At 37.9% G+C, this 21,396-nt stretch overlaps 1 protein-coding gene across 6 annotated transcripts in view; it reads right to left on the reverse strand.

The window, feature by feature from the left end:
- LOC139748579 (uncharacterized) overlaps positions 1 to 21,396 on the reverse strand; it is an 84,249-nt gene that overhangs the window by 17,498 nt on the left and 45,355 nt on the right. For all 6 annotated transcript variants that reach the window (XM_071661622.1, XM_071661624.1, XM_071661625.1 and 3 more), the window contains 9 exons: positions 20,616 to 20,854; positions 19,285 to 19,465; positions 18,972 to 19,088; positions 16,183 to 16,347; positions 12,012 to 12,150; positions 9,063 to 9,135; positions 7,399 to 7,459; positions 5,860 to 5,954; positions 3,424 to 3,557 (listed from right to left, as the gene is read on the reverse strand). In XM_071661622.1, coding sequence (XP_071517723.1) covers positions 3,424 to 3,557; positions 5,860 to 5,954; positions 7,399 to 7,459; positions 9,063 to 9,135; positions 12,012 to 12,150; positions 16,183 to 16,347; positions 18,972 to 19,088; positions 19,285 to 19,465; positions 20,616 to 20,854 — 1,204 coding nt within the window. The remainder of the gene's footprint in view (positions 1 to 3,423; positions 3,558 to 5,859; positions 5,955 to 7,398; positions 7,460 to 9,062; positions 9,136 to 12,011; positions 12,151 to 16,182; positions 16,348 to 18,971; positions 19,089 to 19,284; positions 19,466 to 20,615; positions 20,855 to 21,396) is intronic.

A 21,396-nucleotide genomic window follows, 5' to 3' on the forward strand; every position in this document is an offset into this window, starting at 1 on the left:
AACCACTGCATCATACCAACTGAAGTCTAAATACAGGTGGCAGTCAAAACCCACACCAAGAAACATGCTCCTGCTCATAATATACAGAGTGAAAAACATGCTTTAAAGAAAGCTGCATATGCATATAATGTGAAAGAGGCATTTAACCACTTTATTTCACCAAAAATGAGACAAAATTTTCATCATAAGTTCCAGTTTTATATCAAATTTCAAAATTTCTTGTATTACTTAATGTGTTCTATTTTCTTTCACGTACCTGAACAACAGACAACTGTCATTTACACATGTCTCCTAGCTTTATAGTTAAGGGGTTCTGCCCTACTTCCCTAATCCAAATTAAGTTTGAACAGCCCTTGTTCACATAAGGGATAAGGAAAGCTGGGTCTCCTCACTTTCAGGGCCTCTTACCTATCAGGCCTTCAGATAATTTAAGCAAAGTCAGATCCTTTCATTTTCAGCCTTGATCTTACACCCCAGGCTACCAGGCCCTGGAATAACTTAAGGAAAGTCTCATCTTATTTTTGGAGGCCCCTCCCATCCCTACAAGTTTTAAAAATGCATTCAGGAAAATTTCTTACCATGTCACAGAACACACTAGGATGAAAGGAATCTTATCTTCACTCATACTACCATGGATATTGAGAACATTATATACAATTCACCAGTTGGAGAAGTAATCATGTAATGCTGAAGTTTGAATTTGTGATAAAAGAGGACAGTAAAAAAAAGAAAAAAAAAATCAGAGGTGAGACACGAAATAAAGTGGAGATATAACCGTGGAAACTTCACAAACCTCAAATAATTTCTAAGTTAACATAGATTAATAAATAGAGTTCAGTAGCTAACAACCACGGATTTGTGGTGAGAGGTTCCATGAGATTTACAATGAAAGAGTAATAGAGTGGGAATAGTAAGAAAGAGGAAGGAATAGTTTGATAAAAGATGTTATAATCAAAGGAACTTCAAGATGTGCGCTGGTTATGATACACATGGCACTCTAGCCAGCAAGCACCTGACTATATCGTAGGAATAGAAAAGATGAACAAAGAACCTTTGAAAAGAAACCTGTGGACAAGGCAGGTGAAATTCCAATCCTTTTCCACAAATTCATCAGGAGCCATTTGTCAGTTAAGGAGCTGCTAACCAAGGAAAAACTGTAAAGGATGATGTAAGGATATGTGAGGAACTGAATAACAAGTTCAAAAGTGTTTTCACATCGAAAGACACTATAGCTCCAACACCAGTGAAATGGAATGGGGAAGAGGTTTTGGAAATTGTTGAGATATCTAGAAAAGATGTTAACAGAATACTAAAAGGACTTAGCCCATACAAGGCTCATAGCACTGATGAAATTTCATCCTTTGTGCTACAGATGTGTGCAGATATGCTCGATAAGCCACTTGCAATACTGCTCAAGATGTCCATGGAGAGAAGTTTGGTGCCAAAGGAATACAAATGGACAACCTTTACACCTATATGTACAAAAAGGACTGGGAACAGCCACAGAACTAAAGAACAGTTTCTGTGGTGTGTAAGGTTCTCGAAAATTACTTTGTATGGAGCAGAAATTTTCCAAGTAACACAGCAGTGTTTTAAGGGTAAGAGGTCATGTGTAACTAACATCTCGAAGTTCCATGCAAGAAGTGAGCCCAGTCCTGGAAAAAGGGAAAGCTGGGTGGACTATCTGTATCTGGACTGCTAGAAGGCATATGACACTGTACCAAATTAGGAGAATGATCAACAAATTGGGTGATCAAGCAAAACAAGGGGGTAACTCTTATGATGGACAGGAGATTATGTCAGAGGATGGGAACAAAGGATGCATGTTAGAAGAGCCTTCATCACATGGGTTGAGGTGACCAATGAAGTGTCACAAGGTTCACTCTTTGACCATTACTCTTCTTGATCTATATCACCGACTTTGCCTGAAGGTTTGGAATCCTACTTGAATATATTTGCAAGTGATGCAAAGGTCATGAGGGAAGTGAAAAGTGAGCAGGATTGCAACAGCTTCCAATTGTCCTCAATATGAGTTTTGCCTAGCAGGAAATGAGCTTCATAATTCAAAGTATGTGAAAAACTTGGGAGGCGACATCATCCCTAAGTTATTGCCAGATTGCCATATGAAAAGAACTGTGAAGAAGACAAACTGTCTTCTGTCAAATATCAGAAACATTTTCAAGTACATGGATTAAGAAATATTTAGCAAGCATTCATATCCTACATAAGGCCAAAACAATATTACGCTTCTTAGGATTGGTCAACACACCAAGAGAAGCACAAAGATCTCATACAGAAGGTCCAGAGGAGGGCAACACAGAATTAAGAGAGATAAGCTACAGGGAAAGGCTTAAGGATCTAAATTTACCCACCTTGGCAGAGAGGAGAGTGTGGGGTGACTTGAACACAATCTTAAAATTTCAAAAGATATTGACAAAGTGGACAGAGGACAGTAGACAGTCCTTTGAGAGATGTGGGGCTAGAGTAACCAGAAGACATAACATGAAATCAAGTAAGAAACTTGTAAGTAAGGATGTAATGAAATACTTTTATAGTACAAGAGTGGCAGATGAATGGAGCAGAATGACTGAGAACATGGTTATAATTGCTGACAGAAGACATACACTTAAGAGGTTGTATGATAGTTGAGTGTTCAAGAAATGGAACCCCAAGCATGTAAGACTCCCTTCCCATACAGTACAAACAGGTAATTACAGGGATGTAAATTTGCTAATTCAACAAAGATGAGTGATACATACATGTGCAATATGCCTTCACAGCATACACAATAATGTGTACCATATACACTTCATACAGGTCCGTAAAATTGGTGATGAGAGTAGACATCTCTAATGCAGAATGAGATAGTGTAAGTGAGGATGCAAGGCAAGGAATGGTTGTACAGAGAACTGTAAACACAAGATGCAGTTTACACTGAAAGATAAGACTGTACACCACATCATTCCAATTCACTCTATTCCTTGCTTACCTCTCACCCTCCTGTATATTTAGGCCCTGATCGCTCAAAATCTTTTTTGCTCCATCCTTCCAACTCCAATTTAGCCTCCTGCTTTTCCTTGTTCCCTCCACTTCTGATTCATATATCCTCTTTGTCAATCTTTCCTCACTCATTCTTTCCATAAGTCCAAACCATTTCTACACACCCTCTTCTGCTCTCTCAACCTTCGCCCCCTCCTCCACTCTGTGACTCTTTTCCACTTCCATGGTTCCATTCGCTGCTAAGTCAACTCCCGCATATATAAAACAATTCATTTCCTCCAATTTTTCTCCATTCAGACTTATATATATAGTGTTAATGGGATGGCCTTGATTAGGGCCTCAGCTGCCCATGCAGTCTCAGCTTAAAAACAAAAAATCTGTCAAAATCACATCACAGAAGAAAATAAACAATCAATGGCTTACTCTCCCTTAAGCGTATTTCCTCAAAGTGCTGAAGAAGAGTCTGGATGTCTGTCTCTGTAAGGTATACTCCATCAGGTCGTATCTGTTGAGGAGCAGGAGCTGGCAAGAAGTTGCAGATCTTTTCAACGTAGTCTCTGTAAATCAATAAGAACTGATGAAAGAAACTCCAATACAATACCATGCTCAGAACATATATTTTCATTTCACACACAGACACACACACACAATTTTTTTTCATAAGTATCCACCATTTCCTGCATTAGCAAGGTAACACCTCAGACAGACTAAGAAAGGCTTCATGCGCTCACATCTATTCTCTAGCTGTCATGCGCACTGCCTCAAAATTATAGCCCCCAATCCACAACCAAGCCCCACAGACCTTTTCACGGTTTCCCACAGCTGCTTCACATAACCTGGTTTGGTCCATCTACATCATATCACCCTCTGTATATCAATCACTTCAATTCCTTTAATCCTGTGAACATCTTTAACCCTCCTACATGTTCAAGCCCTGGACACTAAAAAATCTTTTCACTCCATTCCTCCACTTCCACTTTGGTCTCCCCTTTCTCCTATTCCCCTCTACTTCTGACACATATATTCTCTTTTTCAGCCTCTCTTCACTCATTCTCTCCATATGTCCAAACCATTGCAGCACACCCTCTTCAGCTTGTTCAACCACACTCTTCTTATTACCAAACCTCTCTCTTACCCTTTTATAACAAGGATAGTTTTCATAAACTATTTCAATATTTACCTAGATTACATGAATATATTTTAGTTTTTATAGACTTTTAAGGTCATGTAGACTAACTGCTACAAAAAGGAAAGCAAAATGAAATATGTTGAACATGTAAATAAAACGTAAAACCATACTGAGCGCATCGTTCCAAAAATTGGAGAAACTTTGGATACAAAGTCTTACCCATGTCTAAATGACTTGAAAACTGGAAAATACTGAAACAAAAGGAACTTTCCAGTTAAATATGGCTTTGGTATGTTAACACTGTGTGATATACATCTTATGTAAAGTTTTTTTTTTTTTTTTTCTTCTTTGTCGCTGTCTCCCGCGTTTGCGAGGTAACGCAAGGAAACAGACGAAAGAAATGGCCCAACCCACCCCCATACACATGTATATACATACGTCCACACACGCAAATATACATACCTACACAGCTTTCCATGGTTTACCCCAGACGCTTCACATGCCCTGATTCAACCCACTGACAGCACGTCAACCCCCGTATACCACATCGATCCAATTCACTCTATTCCTTGCCCTCCTTTCACCCTCTTGCATGTTCAGGCCCCGATCACACAAAATCTTTTTCACTTCATCTTTCCACCTCCAGTTTGGTCTCCCACTTCTCCTCGTTCCCTCCACCTCCGACACATATATCCTCTTGGTCAATCTTTCCTCACTCATTCTCTCCATGTGCCCAAACCATTTCAAAACACCCTCTTCTGCTCTCTCAACCACGCTCTTTTTATTTCCACACATCTCTCTCACCCTTACGTTACTTACTCGATCAAACCACCTCACACCACACATTGTCCTCAAACATCTCATTTCCAGCACATCCATCCTCCTGCGCACAACTCTATCCATAGCCCACGCCTCGCAACCATACAACATTGTTTGAACCACTATTCCTTCAAACATACCCATTTTTGCTTTCCGAGATAATGTTCTTGACTTCCACACATTCTTCAAGGCTCCCAGAATTCCCCCCCCCCCCCCCACCCTATGATCCACTTCCGCTTCCATGGTTCCATCCGCTGCCAGATCCACTCCCAGATATCTAAAACACTTTACTTCCTCCAGTTTTTCTCCATTCAAACTTACCTCCCAATTGACTTGACCCCCAACTCTACTGTACCTAATAACCTTGCTCTTATTCACATTTACTCTTAACTTTCTTCTTTAACACTTTACCAAACTCAGTCACCAGCTTCTGCAGTTTCTCACATGAATCAGCCACCAGAGCTATATCATCAGCGAACAACAACTGACTCACTCACTTATGTAAAGTACTCTTTCTAAAAGAGTATGATTGCATTACAAAAGTGGGTGGAATATTTGCAATGGGAGTGGATCAATTTAAAGACTGAATACTGAACATTTTATGGATACAAAAATGAATACCAGAGATACAACTATAACAATATATTTTAGTTTGGGAAATGAATGTACAAACAGTAAAAGACTGCATGTGAAATGGAAGGAAAGAGTGTGGAGGTGCACATATGAGAATGTAAGTATATGCAGATGTGAAATAATGTAAAGTAACTATAATATTTGTGCTTGATCTGCCTGGATCTTCCTGGTAAAAACTGTGTTTCAATATACCAAACAGCCATGTGGCTCATTTGTTCTCATCCAATAAGTAATGACCAAATTTTTTGTAAGCAGCATTAGCTATTCTAATGTCTCACCTGTTGCTGAAGAGAACATGTGTACGAAGGGCAACAATCTCATAAAGGTCTCTCACAAGAGCTCTGGGAAGTGTCTCCATCACCAGTGCTAAAATCTGATAAAAATAAGCATTTTTAGTTCATGAATTATATCTCTTTTGATAATAATCCCTACTTTGGTGTCAGCCACTCCCCCATTCATTGTTTCCTCAGCCAGTTCATGACTGCCAGAACCATGACTGGTAATTTGATTTTTACCAAACCTCAGCTTTTGCAGTTGTTAGTGTCTGCCTAAAGATGGTCATAGACAGCACTGAGAGAAGTTTCTTTAGTAAATGAAAGAGGGAAAGGAAGGGAAAGGAGAAACAAAAACAATGTTCATGAGGGTCTGTTTCAAGAGAGAAAAGGTTTTCACTCTTCAAACTATATATTTCTCTCCAACTGATAATGGTTCTCTGAAGAAAACAAGGCTGTAGAAGACAGTTATACAACCAGATGACCTGGTAAACCACCACGTCATCAGTACACTAGCTTGGCCTATATACACTTTTTGGCTTTTGATTCGGTCTTTGTATCCACCACTAATACTTGAGAATATGAAAAGATCTTGACTGAGAATCGAGAAATATCCAGAAAGACACAGAAATCATGACCAAAGATGCCCAGTAAGAAGTGTTCTCAAACAACTTTAAGCCCTATGAGGATTTGAGCTGGTGCTACCTTTAGGTAGATCCATGTTCCCTAATGTATCATGGCACACTAGACAAGATGTTGGATGGCAATGGAAACTTGTAAATCATCCACAAGTTCTACAAGAACAAAAAATCCTCCAAGGCAAAGCCTCTTGTCATTTGGAACCTCATACATTCAGAGGTAAAAAAAAATATGGAAATGATTAGCTAATGTCTGCTGCAGGGTTAAATAACTCAAAGTTTCAAATTAGTATAGCCCATTTAAAATATTCTTTTTGTTCCTTCATCTATAAATTAATCCTACAAGAGCTGGGCCCATACACTTAATTCTCTGCTGAGAAAATTAAGAAAACTTGATCAGAAAGGAAGTAAAGGAAGAGAGAGCAAAACAAAGAAAATGAAAATGGCCACCACCTTATAGAGTGAAGACAATGTGGATCTAACTGTGTAACAATTTTCTTCAAAGAAAACCAAAGCTACTTACAATTGTTTGGATATTCTGAAAATAAAAAAGGATACCAATCTATGATGAAAGAGGGTACAGGCTTTATAAGGACTACCCCAGCATCCATGTGACTAAGATGGTAAGCTAGCAAAATCTAAGGAATACAGAAAATCTGAGGTGCTGACTCAGGTCACATGATTGTTGAATGGCTGAGAAATCACCACAAACAAGCAATTGGCTGAAGGGGTGAATGACTATCAAAGGATGGTGAATTCCCACAATACTGGTAGGGGATTAGTGAATTCTACTCCCTTGAGAGAACTGAGCTTTCTTGTTCATGGGGAGATAAAAAATCATAAGTGCAAATGATCTTTGGTATGTATTTCAATCCTTCAGAATCCATTTCAGTATGCTTCAACTAACCTTAAATCCTTGCTTATCAAATTCTTCATAGCGACCTCGGCGAATCACTTGCTGTGACCACCTGCAAAAGTCTTCACATTCAATCTCAAAGTTCCTCTAAATATTGTCATCATGACTAAAACACTTAATGCAACATAAAGCACTTCAGTTACAAAACATAAAGATTTCAAAACTGAAACTGCTTAAAGATTGAACATTTTTAATTCATAACAGCAACATGTAATAGCAGTGAATGAATGAGGATGTAAGAAATCATAACCTTAAACCCCAGCCTATCAAATTTTTTGTGGCGACCTCAGTGAATCACCTGCTGTGACCACCTGCAAAAGTCTTCACGTTCAATCTCAAAGTTCCCCTAAATATTGTCAACATAACTAAAACACTTAATGCGACATAAAGCACTTCAGTTACAAAACCTAAAAATTTCAAAACTGAAACTGCTTAAAGATTGAACATTTTTAATTCATAACAGCAACATGTAATAGCAGTGAATGAATAAGGAAAGTAATGTAAGAAATCATAACCTTAAACCCCAGCCTATCAAATTCTTTGTGGCAACCTGCAAAAGTCCTCACATTCAATCTCAAAGTTCCCCTAAATATTGTCATCATAATTAAAAAACTTAATGCAACATAAAGCACTTCATTTACAAAACCTAAAAATTTCATAACTGAAACTGCTTAAAGATTGAACATTCCTAATTCATAACAGCAACATGTAATAACAGTGAATGAATGAGGAGAGTGATGTAAGAAATCAAAACCTTAAACCCCTGCTTATCAAATTCTTTGTGGCGACCTGCAAAAGTCCACACATTCAAGCTCAAAGTTACTGTAAATATTGTCATTATAGGTAAAATGCTTATGGTGGTTAATGGGACATAAAGCACTTCAGTTACAAAAACTAAAAATTTCAGACTTGAAACTACTTAAAGACTGAAAATTTCTTATAATAGTAACATGTATTAGTGGTGAATGAGTAAGGTGAGTAATGTGAGAAATCATAAGTGTTAGTGTGGATATGATCTGCACAGAGTTAGTATGTTCAGATACATCAATACAGAAACAACAGCCTCTTCACTCTTTTCTTAAATCTTTTTTTATCATAGTTCAACCTACACAGTAAACTACAGCTAATAGGTTAGCATCAGTCAGCAACCCAAAGATATCTGATGTTACTCACAACACCACCAAAGTAGTTTTCTAGCCATGCATTCAGCAGCTATACCACCTAGTTGAGGAGCAAAAAATATTATTCATGAGAAAAATATGAAAAGAAAAAGGAAATATACAAAAAACATATAATCTTTAGCAAACAGTAATTTCTGGAGTGACCTGGTGTGAGACATTCCCAATGACCATACACACATTTAGAAATTTTATGGGCATATGTTATGAATACAAAAATATATAGGAGCACAGCATACTCCAACATCCACACTCTGACTCTAACTTAGGGTTCTTCCCAGACATGCATTTTCTAATCAATGTCACCTAACTTTCAAAATCATCACAAAACTTCCAATGTCACACAATTGTAAGCAACACAACTGTTTGTGCCATCACACATTTGCTGTACACAACAGCTGACATCATCATATATGCTAACTCTGCTAAACAGATACCACTCTAAGCCAGAATACTCTTACAAAACACACAACTCACCTACACCTCACAAGATTGTCAGTGGCTATAACCAGCATCCTTCGAGAGTTACGCACAGCGTCCTCCACGTTCTCTATTAAAGACATGGGATGAAGATCTGTATAAATGAATTGAGAAGCTCTATGCACCTGATCTATCCCATGTAAATGGGAAGGGAGTTAATGATATGCATAAACTTTTTGGTATTAACAAAATGCTGTTCATACATAAACATAGTGCTTACGTAAAATCTATGAAACTGCTTCAAATTGACAAACTGCAAGTCTGCAAGGAAAGAGGTACGTGTGTTCTCACTTAATTGTAAATTTCACAGAACTTTTCACCACAATACCCTTGTTCCTGGCATCTGAACTCCATATCTCAATTTATGTTACCACTGAAATCGTTAAATCTTGTGTAGTTTCCAAGATCTCCTCAAGACCTGTCTCATCTCTGCTCTTTTATCTTCCTCATTCACCACATAATCATATTCAAGCATTACATGATCAATTTTTCGAGGTAGTGTATCATATATCATACTTTCTACAGGGAGAGCTAAGTCATTGAGTACCTATACTACAAATGATAAAACACCTCATTCTTGGTACTATTGTTATAAGTAATGGTCTACAGGACTTTTAACACATACAGAGATCAACTACCCCCTCCTCCTCCCCTTCCTTCCTCAAACAATGTCACTTCAGTGTTTCATTGAACCCAAGCATGTCCAGGTGCTAACAGGGGTTACTGTGAAAATAGTGAAGACAAAGTGCAACAAAGTATGCTGAAAAGTATCCCAACACTGCTGTACCATACTGCAATGCAGTGGCACTTAACTGCCAAGTTTCATGAAACTGGATCAGTTGCAGATGCGACAAGATACAATAGGCCAGCAGCAGTAACATAAAACATTTGATATTCAGACTGCATAATGCAAAGCCTGAAAAAGTCCATTCATAAATTGGCACAGTAGATGGGTTTCTTGTACAGCAGCACACAAAGAGTGCACCTGCATCTTTACAAGATAACACCAGTGAATGAACTAAAAAAAGGGACATCAAGCATGCTGAATATTGCCAATGGTTTAGAGATTTTATTACTTCCAATGGAGTGGATATTAATACTAGACATTACATTCTTTACTGATAAAGTGTTGTTTCATTTATCTGATTACATCAATACCGAAAACAATCAAGTTTGGTCGGTGACTAATCTACGTAAGATCAAGGAAGCACTATCATATGATCAAAAGGTTGGTGTGTGGTGCAACATATCATGAAATTGGATAACTGGCCCCATATTCTTCAGTGGCACTATCAATTCAGAACATTTTGTGAAGTGAATCTTTACCCCTTCATTGGACATTTAAATGAGGATGAAACTGCATACATCTACTTCCAAACTTCCGACGGGACATTGCTGCTGCACACATGACTTGTGTCTCCGTGAAGTTACTGCACTGAGACTGTGCTATGCATTTGGGGACAGAATAATTTCAAACATCATTTGGCCACCACAGTTGCTAGGTCTTACATCCTCTGATTATTAGCTATGGGGAGCAATGAATGGTAGTTTGCAAAAGAAAATCTTCACACTCTCCCTGAACTGACAGGAGCCATGATAAATTCCATCAGGAACATCTCTCATTGATTTGTCAGTAGAGGTATGTCTATATGCATGCGAGTGCCATTCCTAACTTAAGAAAGTATGGAAAATGTATTCATACTATGTACCAAGGCTGAATATGTTTGTTGTTTACAATAGGTTCAGTGACTTCTAGTTCACCCTGTATACCATGGCAGTCTGTGTAAAGATTTAGTAATATGGGTGAATCAGTCCCTCTAAAGTAAGTTTGATTGGAAAACCTACAGCAAGATATCGTCTTAAGGCTACCAATATTCTTGATCTATGTTAATGACACAGATGAAGAACTTGATTAATATAGAATATATTTACTGATGATGCTCAAACCATGAAAGAAGTAAGGAATGGCCAGGATCTGATGAAGTTACAAAGGGAATCAGACTAACTACGGAGTTCATCAGTATGTGGTTGATAAACCTAAACTCAGGCAACTGCAACTGTATGGTAATGAAGACAGGACACAGTAAAATGAGGCCTTATTATGATGGTGATCTGGCAGGAAAGAAGCCACTTGAATCTGTTTGTCAATTGGAATGGGGCTTATGCAAACTAAATGCCAAAACTCCACATTAAGAGAGCTTTTGAAGAGGCAACTTATCTCATTAAAGGTTAGCATTAGAACTGCATTTTAGCACATGTATATGGGAATGCGTTGTAAATTGTTTACACCTTATGTTAGATCTGAATCAAAATATGGTTTTCAAGTTTGGTCATCTTATTTAAAGAAGCAAACATTTAACAGACAAGGTCAAGAGGAGGGCCATAAAGATGATACACGAAAAAAGAAAGCTTAACTATATGCAGAGGTTAGAATCCGTATGTTTGCCTACCATCAAACAGAGAGGAATAAGGGGACTTAATTACAACTTTCATGATTCCTGTCAAACATGTTATGTGAAAAAAGAAAGTATAATTATATACAAAGGTTAGAAGCTCTATGTTTCCCCACTATCGAAGACATAATACAGAAAAACAATTACAACTTCGATGTTTCTCAAATAATCTAACAATGCTGACAGCTTGCAGTTCCCTGTAAAATGCTGAGAAAGAGCAACTAAATATTATAGCAAGAAATTAAGCACTGAATTCATTTGAAAAGATGTAAAGAAGTATTTCCACAGTAATATATTTGTACAAGAGTGGAGGTAGCTGAGTATCGAAACTGAAAGAGATTATGAAAGTTGCATGAAAAAGTTCAAGAGAAAGGGGCCCATCATGTACTTATTCATGGCATTTGTTTACTTACTCCTACCTAAGGACCTCCCTTTTAGGGGGATACTTTACAAACAGATAGTTACTTAAGTGTGATGAGACAAATGACCATACCTAAAACCCAGTCTCCTGGCCTGAAGACATTATCGTGCCAAGCCACACAGTAACCATGATGAGTGAGTGGAATGACAACATGCCCCCGTACCAGTTCATTATCCAATGTGGAATGAACAATGAAGACATCATACCTCCTCTATTAGGGAAGAAGAGCGATTTCACATAAAAAACAAGCACTGCAATTAAATACAAGAAATGTAAGGATCATGGTAATGTTTGTTTTAAATCCAACAAAAAATCTTCAACATGCACGGGAATGATTCAACATATGTGAATGGTGGAAGGTAGGCAGATTAGGGTAGTGAGTGGTGGGATGAAGAAGTAAATTTGCTAGTGAAAGAGAAAAGAGAGGCATTTGGGTGGTGCTTACATGGGAGGAGTGCAAAAAAATGGGAGATGTATAAGAGAAAGCGGCAGGAGGTCAAGAGGAAGGTGCAGGGGTTAAAAAAGAGGGCAAATGAGAGCTGGGATGAGAGAGTATCATTAAACTTTAGAGAGAATAAAAAGATGTTTTGAAAGGAGGTAAATAATGTGCAAATAAAGTGATGGAGTGAGGAAGAGTATTCTGAAGTATTTTGAAGGATTGGTGATAAGAGTGGTATATGTAGGGTGTTTTGGTTTAGGTGGTATGCAAAATGGGAGAGTCATGGAGAGTGGTTTGGTGTAGGTAGATGAGTTGGTGAAAGCCTAACCACAAGAAATATCATTGAATCTTCTGTCAGTAAATACAAAAAGAATTATAATGTTAATGTTAATATTTGTGAAGCTCTATAAAAATTGGAGGTGAATGCAAGTTTTATAGAGAGGGGCAAGTATGCAGTCTGTTGTGGATGAGAGGGCTTGGAAAATGAGTCAGTTGGTGTTCGCTGATGATACAGCACTGGTGGCTGATTCAGGTGAGAAACTGCAGAAGCTGGTGACTGAGTTTGGTAAAGTGTGAGAAAGAAGAAAGCTGAGAGTAAATGTGAATAAGGGCAAGGTTATCAGGTACAGTAAGGTTGAGGGACAAGTCTATTGGGAGGTAAGTTTGAATGGAGAAAAACTGGAGGATATCTGGGAGTGGATTTGGCAGCAGATGGAACCATGGAAGTGGAAGTCAGTCACAGGGTGGGGGAGGAGGCGAAGGTTCTAGGAGCTTTGAAGAATGTGTGGAAGGCAAGAACATTATCTCAGAAAGCAAAAATGGGTATGTTTGAAAGAACAGTGGTTCCCACAATGTTATATGGTTGCGAGGCATGGGCTATAGATAGGGTTGTGCAGAGGGGGGTGGATGTGTTGGAAATGAGATGTTTAAGGACAATATGCGGTGTGAGGTTGTTTGATCGAGTAAGTAATGAAAGGGTAAGAGAGATGTGCGGTAATAAAAAGAGTGTGGTTGAGAGAGCAGAAGAGGGTGTATTGAAATGGTTTGGTCACATGGAGAGAATGAGTGAGGATTGATTGACAAAGAGGATATATGTGTCAGAGGTGGAGGGAACGAGAAGTGGGAGACCAAATTGGAGGTAGAAGGATGGAGTGAATAAGATTTTGAGCGATCGGGGCCTGAACATGCAGGAGGGTGAAAGGCATACAAGGAATAGAGTGAATTGGAAAGACGTGGTATACCGGGGTTGACGTGCTGTCAATGGATTGAACCAGGGCATGTGAAGCATCTGGGGTAAACCATGGAAAGTTTTGTGGGGCCTGGATGTGGAAAGGGAGCTGTAGTTTCGGTGCATTATACATGACAGCTAGAGACTGAGTGTGAACGAATGTGGCCTTTGTTGTCTTTTCATAGCACTACCTCGCGCACATGCGGGGAGGAATGGGGTGTCATTTCATGTGTGGCGGGGTGGTGATGGGAATGAGTAAAGGCAGCAAGTATGAATTATGTACATGTGTATATATGTATATGTATGTGTATGTATATATATGTATACATTGAAATTTATAGGTATGTACAGGTGCATGTGTGGAAGTGTATGTATATACATGTGTATGTGGGTGGGTTGGGCCATTCTTTTGTCTGTTTCCTTGCGCTACCTTGCTAACGTGGGAGACAGTGACAAAGTATAATAAAATATAAAACAAATAAATATATATATTGTCTGTGTATGTGTATGTATATGTTGATATGCATGTGTGTGTGTATGGGTTTTTTTTTTTTTTTTTTTTTTGCTTTGTCGCTGTCTCCCGCGTTTGCGAGGTAGCACAAGGAAACAGACGAAAGAAATGGCCCAACCCACCCCCATACACATGTATATACATACGTCCACACACGCAAATATACATACCTACACAGCTTTCCATGGTTTACCCCAGACGCTTCACATGCCCTGATTCAATCCATTGACAGCACGTCAACCCCGGTATACCACCTCGATCCGATTCACTCTATTCCTTGCCCTCCTTTCACCCTCCTGCATGTTCAGGCCCCGATCACACAAAATCTTTTTCACTCCATCTTTCCACCTCCAATTTGGTCTCCCACTTCTCCTCGTTCCCTCCACCTCCGACACATATATCCTCTTGGTCAATCTTTCCTCACTCATTCTCTCCATGTGCCCAAACCATTTCAAAACACCCTCTTCTGCTCTCTCAACCACGCTCTTTTTATTTCCACACATCTCTCTTAACCTTACGTTACTTACTCGATCAAACCACCTCACACCACACATTGTCCTCAAACATCTCATTTCCAGCACATCCATCCTCCTGTGCACAACTCTATCCATAGCCCACGCCTCGCAACCATACAACATTGTTGGAACCACTATTCCTTCAAACATACCCATTTTTGCTTTCTGAGATAATGTTGTCGACTTCCAAACATTCTTCAAGGCTCCCAGGATTTTCACCCCCTCCCCCACCCTATGATCCACTTCTGCTTCCATGGTTCCATCCGCTGCCAGATCCACTCCCAGATATCTAAAACACTTTACTTCCTCCAGTTTTTCTCCATTCAAACTTACCTCCCAATTGACTTGACCCTCAACCCTACTGTACCTAATAACTTTGCTCTTATTCACATTTACTCTTAACTTTCTTCTTTCACACACTTTACCAAACTCAGTCACCAGCTTCTGCAGTTTCTCACATGAATCAGCTACCAGTGCTGTATCATCAGTGAACAACAACTGACTCACTTCCCAAGCTCTCTCATCCCCAACAGACTTCATACTTGCCCCTCTTTCCAAAACTCTTGCATTCACCTCCCTAACAACCCCATCCATAAACAAATTAAACAACCATGGAGACATCACACACCCCTGCCGCAAACCTACATTCACTGAGAACCAATCACTTTCCTCTCTTCCTACACGTACACATGCCTTACATCCTCGATAAAAACTTTTCACTGCTTCTAACAACTTGCCTCCCACACCATATATTTTTAATACCTTCCACAGGGCATCTCTATCAACTCTATCATATGCCTTCTCCAGATCCATAAATGCTACATACAAATCCATTTGTTTTTCTAAGTATTTCTCACATACATTCTTCAAAGCAAACACCTGATCCACACATCCTCTACCACTTCTGAAACCACACTGCTCTTCCCCAATCTGATGCTCTGTACATGCCTTCACCCTCTCAATCAATACCCTCCCATATAATTTACCAGGAACACTCAACAAACATATACCTCTGTAATGGGTATATGTATATGTATATGTATGTATATATGTGTATATGAGTGGATGGGCCATTCTTCGTCTGTTTCCTGGCACAACCTCGCTGACACGGGAAACAGCGATTAAGTATAATAAATAAATAATAAAACATGCATATACATACACATGCACAGGCTTATACATATATACACATGTACATATTCATACTTGCCTGCCTTCATCCACTCCTAGTGCTAACCTGCCCCACAGGAAACAGCATCACTACCCACTGCTTCAGTAAGGTAGCATCAGAACAGACAAAAAAAGGCCACATTTGTTCAATAGGTTGTGCAATACCAAAGATAAATTTGGAATTGACCCCAAAGGTGTTTGACTCCTTGTATTATGCAAATATGCAATTAGTGACAGTTAAATCAAAGACTTGCCTTAATAAGTTCACTAGAGTTGAAAATTGTCCAAATGGGGACTGAAGTGCAAAAAGAGGAATGACCATTCACTAATGGTGACTGTGCCTTACTTGTAATAAGAATCTATATGAAGTAGCTACTAACCCCAACTGTGACATCCCTATCATCAAGATGAAGAGGTTTCCTTAAGAAACACAGTTTGTAGCGTCTGATCAATATGGAGTAACAGATGACAAGAGAGGGGACGATGATGATAAAGTAGGCTACCAGACTCATGAAAACACGATCATGTGATCTCTCATGGCATGCCTGTGAGGATGAAAAAATCATCAAGACATTAGGAAGAATACTACTGAAGTAACTGGGAGTAAATATATTAGTTAAAATGAGGATATACACATAAGTTAATTCTATCAAATGTTGAGCTTCTAATTTCATTTCTACATTACAACTTAAGTGTATGAAATTGTAATCAACAATAATATACAACAGAAATTGACAAAAGCTAATTCCATATAACTGGAAATCAAGGTAAACTAAAATCTAGTTTCCCTTAAAAATGGAAAGTTCACACACAAAGTTGATGGCTAAATGCTCAGGAAGATTTATAGAGTACACCTATGTATGGACAGTTCATGCCTTAGTAGCTAAATCTCATTTAGTGTCTCATAATTTCATACACAATACTAGTAACTATACATGTATCCACGAATGGAAGATTTGTTTGAAACATTGGTAGCTAAGCTGTCTGCTGTGAATGGTAGCTAAACTTCGTTGTGAATGACACTACAGTTCATACATAGCATTGGTAAATAAAAATTTGACCTTGCATGTGAATGGCTCCTACACAAGAATAATTGCTGAATCTTCCCTTTTGTACTAAGAGCTCATTAAAACCACTCTGCAGCTAGATGTGTATGGATAGTTTTTACAAAACTCTTCCATCTATGTATCTCGTATCTTTAACCCACTGAGACATAATTCTTTTAATGGTCACCATTCCTTGTATGACTTTTTTAAAGAAATCAATAAATAGAATAATTACTAATTCTTCAACTACTCCAGCTGTATAAACATGGACCATGGGTAACTTCTCCATCTGTTTATATACAAATTAGGATTTCTTGCCATAATTTTAAAGCTATGTACTGGGAATGGATTTAGGAGGTAGGGTATATTGGTGCTAAATTCCTTCATAGGACTTAACATTTCAGTTGCTCTTCAGGCACAAGAGGAGGAGGTTACACACTTTGTGCTTATGTTGCAGCCACAGCAAAAATTTCCCTACATTTCCTCTGATGTATGTCCTATGTTCATTGATACTATTCAAAGAGTGTATGAACATATCAATGATCAAAATGGATTGAATTCAGTATGATAATAATTCCATCATTGCATGTTATAGTTAAAAAAATCATGATAAAACAAGCCTGGTGGCAACACTCTCTGTCCACTATTATCTATAATACTCATGGCACAGCAATGTATCTCGTACTTTACATGGCTAAATTTACCTTTACATTTCAATTTCCCATTTGCTACAGATAAAGATATTTTCATATAACTTGAAAAAAAGTCACAAAGGAATAGACAAAAAAATTCATTGAGAGGTGAAGAGGTTCCTTCAAATCATCCACATGAGTGTGAAAGAATTATGGACATTTAAGGCTCCATAAACATCATCACTATCATTAAAAATTTTCACAAATGCACAGGTTTAATGCAAGTCAATAATTTGGCAACAATATCAACTCATACAAGATTGTGCACAGAATAATACAACTGCAAAGTGATGAGTTATCTCGACAAAGAATATTAATGTATTACCTGTGTTCACATTTATATGGAGAGCTCAAATGCATGCAGCCTCTCAGTTCAACCACATATAACCTTAAACTGTGTTCAGTACGGCATTTGAAAAAGAAACAGGTCTCTCACATTAATATGAAAACTTCTCTCTTTTATCAAACTGGATGTAATACTGACTAACACTTTCAGTGCTCTCATTCTCAACTGTGGCAAGCAATTAGAGTGTAATGATCCTTAATTTAGCAACTGAAAAATTTAGCACTAGAGTCTATTGAGTGGTCACTGATGGTAACCCAAACATAGAATGAGTCACTGGAACAATTCGGGAGCCTTAAACACCCTCTCATAAGCATGGGAGACAGTCATGAACCTTTTTTGAATGCATTTTGGATATCTGAGTTTTCTTGAACCTCCTTCCCAAACCATTTCACTAGAGTAGGAATAATAGCACATTCCATTGTGCAAACACTTTTAAACTTGTCATTCAGTTCCTCACAAATCCTTACATCATCCTTTACAAGTCTTCCCTCTGAATCCTTTAGCTTGTGTTTAATACTTTTCTCAGTGAATTTATCTTAATCTTTCCATACCTGGGTCAATGCCTGTCTTGACTTCCTGATCTCCATGGTAATTCTTCGTTTGTTTCCCAATTTACTTCATTTGTACCTTCATTCCCTATATCTTTTCCTAAAGCATTTACTCCCTCTCTCTCTCTTCCTCTGCATCTATATTCCCTTTTGTATCCTAAATCAAAATAAGTGCAATGGTGGCTTGGTTGGTGGTAATGGTGAGTTCCTATTTTCAGCTTCAAAGAAACAGAATAATGACAAGAAACATTTTCTCTGATAGATATGGAAATGTTTCTTAAAGAATTCTTATATGATCATTGGAGAATTTGTTTAAATAAACAATTCATAATATCATGTAGCTACTTGACAAAGTTTTGAATAGAGACCATTTAAGGTTAAAATGGCATAATAGTTTCAGAGAAGATTTAAAGATAAAACATTACTGGACAGACAACAGATGATAATGGATGAAAAATTGAACCAAATCTCTAAAGCCTTCGGCTGAAAAAAGAAGGGGGTATGGATAGGGGAACCAGCTTGTTCCATTAGAATGACCTTGGTGACAGTGTCTGCATTGATATCTGTGTCCTTCAAGCTGCTTGGCAGATGGCACTTCATCGTCTGAACAGCGCTGATCAGCACTTGGTTCTTTAGCTCCTTCCACACTCTTCCCTATAAAGACAAAACATCAGTGAAAACAAAATAAGGCTTCATTGTGCATACTAATTGAGCTATCTTACCAAATTCTAAATGCTAATTGTACAGAATAGTTTGTTTCTGTAGATATCTGTAGATATCTCATATCTTAAAACTTGAAAGTATAAAATACTCATGAATTTCAATGCCTGTCAGACATATGCTTAGTTACCTGAAGTTTACTGAGTTCAGTGCAGTGACAAGACCACATATTGTTATCAAGGGTGAGTTTCTTTAAGGTTGAGATGTGCTTGAGGTCAAAGATTGGTTCAATCTGTGAAAACTTATTGTTGTCCAGGTAAAGTTCCTCTAGAGGACTTGATTCCATGGATGAAAATGGAGAATGTGGACTCCTGTAAAGATAATCAGATATGTTTAAACATGGTTTCTACTCTTGAAGATTTTGCATAATAAGATATAAAGAACAATACTATACCAACAACCAGGCTTTTCATGAACCACATCTTTTCATTTACTATTAATACATTATGTTATTGTCAAAATCAATGAAAAGAGAAGAGTGGCTTTGGAGTTTACCAGTTATGGATTTTTATGCTGTGGCCACCCCTTCAGGGTGTTCCCAAAGGGAACAGGCATCAGACTTTGAGATAAAAAGAATATAATTGTGAAAATTCATATGTATGAGTAGAATTGTAAAGGTTATACAGAAAAATGAAAGATGAATGCCTGGGCTAATTCTTCACTACTGCTGTAACAAAACACTGGTGTCTAATTTTCAATTATTCTTTTTTTTGTATTTCATGAAGGGTCAATTCCAACTGATGCTCAAACTTTCCAAAGTTATTCTGAAAAACTGAAAAAAACAGTTGAAATATTCTTGCCTCAAGCTGTGCGGATGATTTTCTAACACACGGCCCCTAAAATTCCCTCCTATGCACACAACTCCTGTCCCAAAGTCCACAACAAATACTTGACAATAAGCATATCATGGAGCATCCCAGCAGACTACAGACATCCGTCAAGTTAATACAGGTTTTACATGAGTACAAATACTTGACCAGAAAGTCAAGGAAAAAATCAATAGTGCTGCTCTCTAAATTAATCAGCTTATATGCTACATTTTTTTTTTCTTTAATGACTATGATGATTGCACCAGTGGTGTGATATGTATTCATTTTTCAATCAGTATGGTAGAGAAATGACCTTCAAACAAAAAAATATAAAAACAGATAATGTATGACCAGAAACAGCATGTACATTATTATTGTAAAGAAAAAAAAGACATCAGTTATGCATGAAAGGATATACAGCTCCTGAGTTTTTGTTTATTAAGATCAAGTAAAACACATCTAAGGAACTGTTCATCCAAAACAAAAAAAATCGAAAAAAAAAAAAATCGAAAAAAAAAGTGGGGGGGACAAAGGAGAACCTTGAGAAACTGTATACAAAAGAAAAAAGTAAAGGAGTTATATGAGAAATTGTAAATCACATAGCCATTATCCAAGAATTAGCCTTCCAACATAAGAAAGGTAAAACAGATACCTATTGTCACTGAAGTTCTCAAGAAGATTATGGCTGATGTCCAGAACTCTTAATTTGGGCATGAGATCAGTTATGCGTGGTTGCAATGTCATTAAGCTGTTGTGAGAAATGTACAGTTGCTGAAGGTTGGGATAAGTAGCAAAGTCTGGTCCCTCCATGCTGGTGATGTTGTTATGGCCCAGTTTGAGAACCTGTAGCTGCTGTAAAGAGCCACAAGACTGGGCTCCAAGAGTTTGCACCTGTTGAAGTTAGGGAAAGAAATATAAATTTTTTCTTGTGAACTTAAGCATCAAATTCAAAAATGCTAGTAACCCAAAACATAGAGATCTTAAGATTGATTCTTCCTGGTACAGGCATCAGGTAGAACCAGAGAGAGCAAAAGCACAAGAGATAGTAATACAGAAATACCACTTATTCAATCTATATGTGCAATATATTCCTATAACATCAAATATAAAAAGTCAAATACAAATATCAGCAATTCTTTACATGAAAGAGAGTGAAAAAGACAATATCTTGTATAAGGTAGGTTGATCATAAAAGGAATGACAGAGTAAGAGAGAGTTACATAGATACACAGAGATCCAAGATCCAAGCGAGGTGGTCTAGCCTTAACACAACTTAAAAAGAGAAAAAATACAACCCCCTTTGCAAGGAGTAGAAGAAAAGAATAGCAAAGTAAATGCTCTCTCCCCACCCTCCACTCCCACCAGCAACATTCCAGACAGAAAAACGGAAGGAAAAAATACCTTGCAAGATCAACATGCCTAAGTTAATTTCT

Source organism: Panulirus ornatus, chromosome 5, assembly GCF_036320965.1.
Source record: "Panulirus ornatus isolate Po-2019 chromosome 5, ASM3632096v1, whole genome shotgun sequence".
Classification (NCBI taxonomy): domain Eukaryota; kingdom Metazoa; phylum Arthropoda; class Malacostraca; order Decapoda; family Palinuridae; genus Panulirus; species Panulirus ornatus.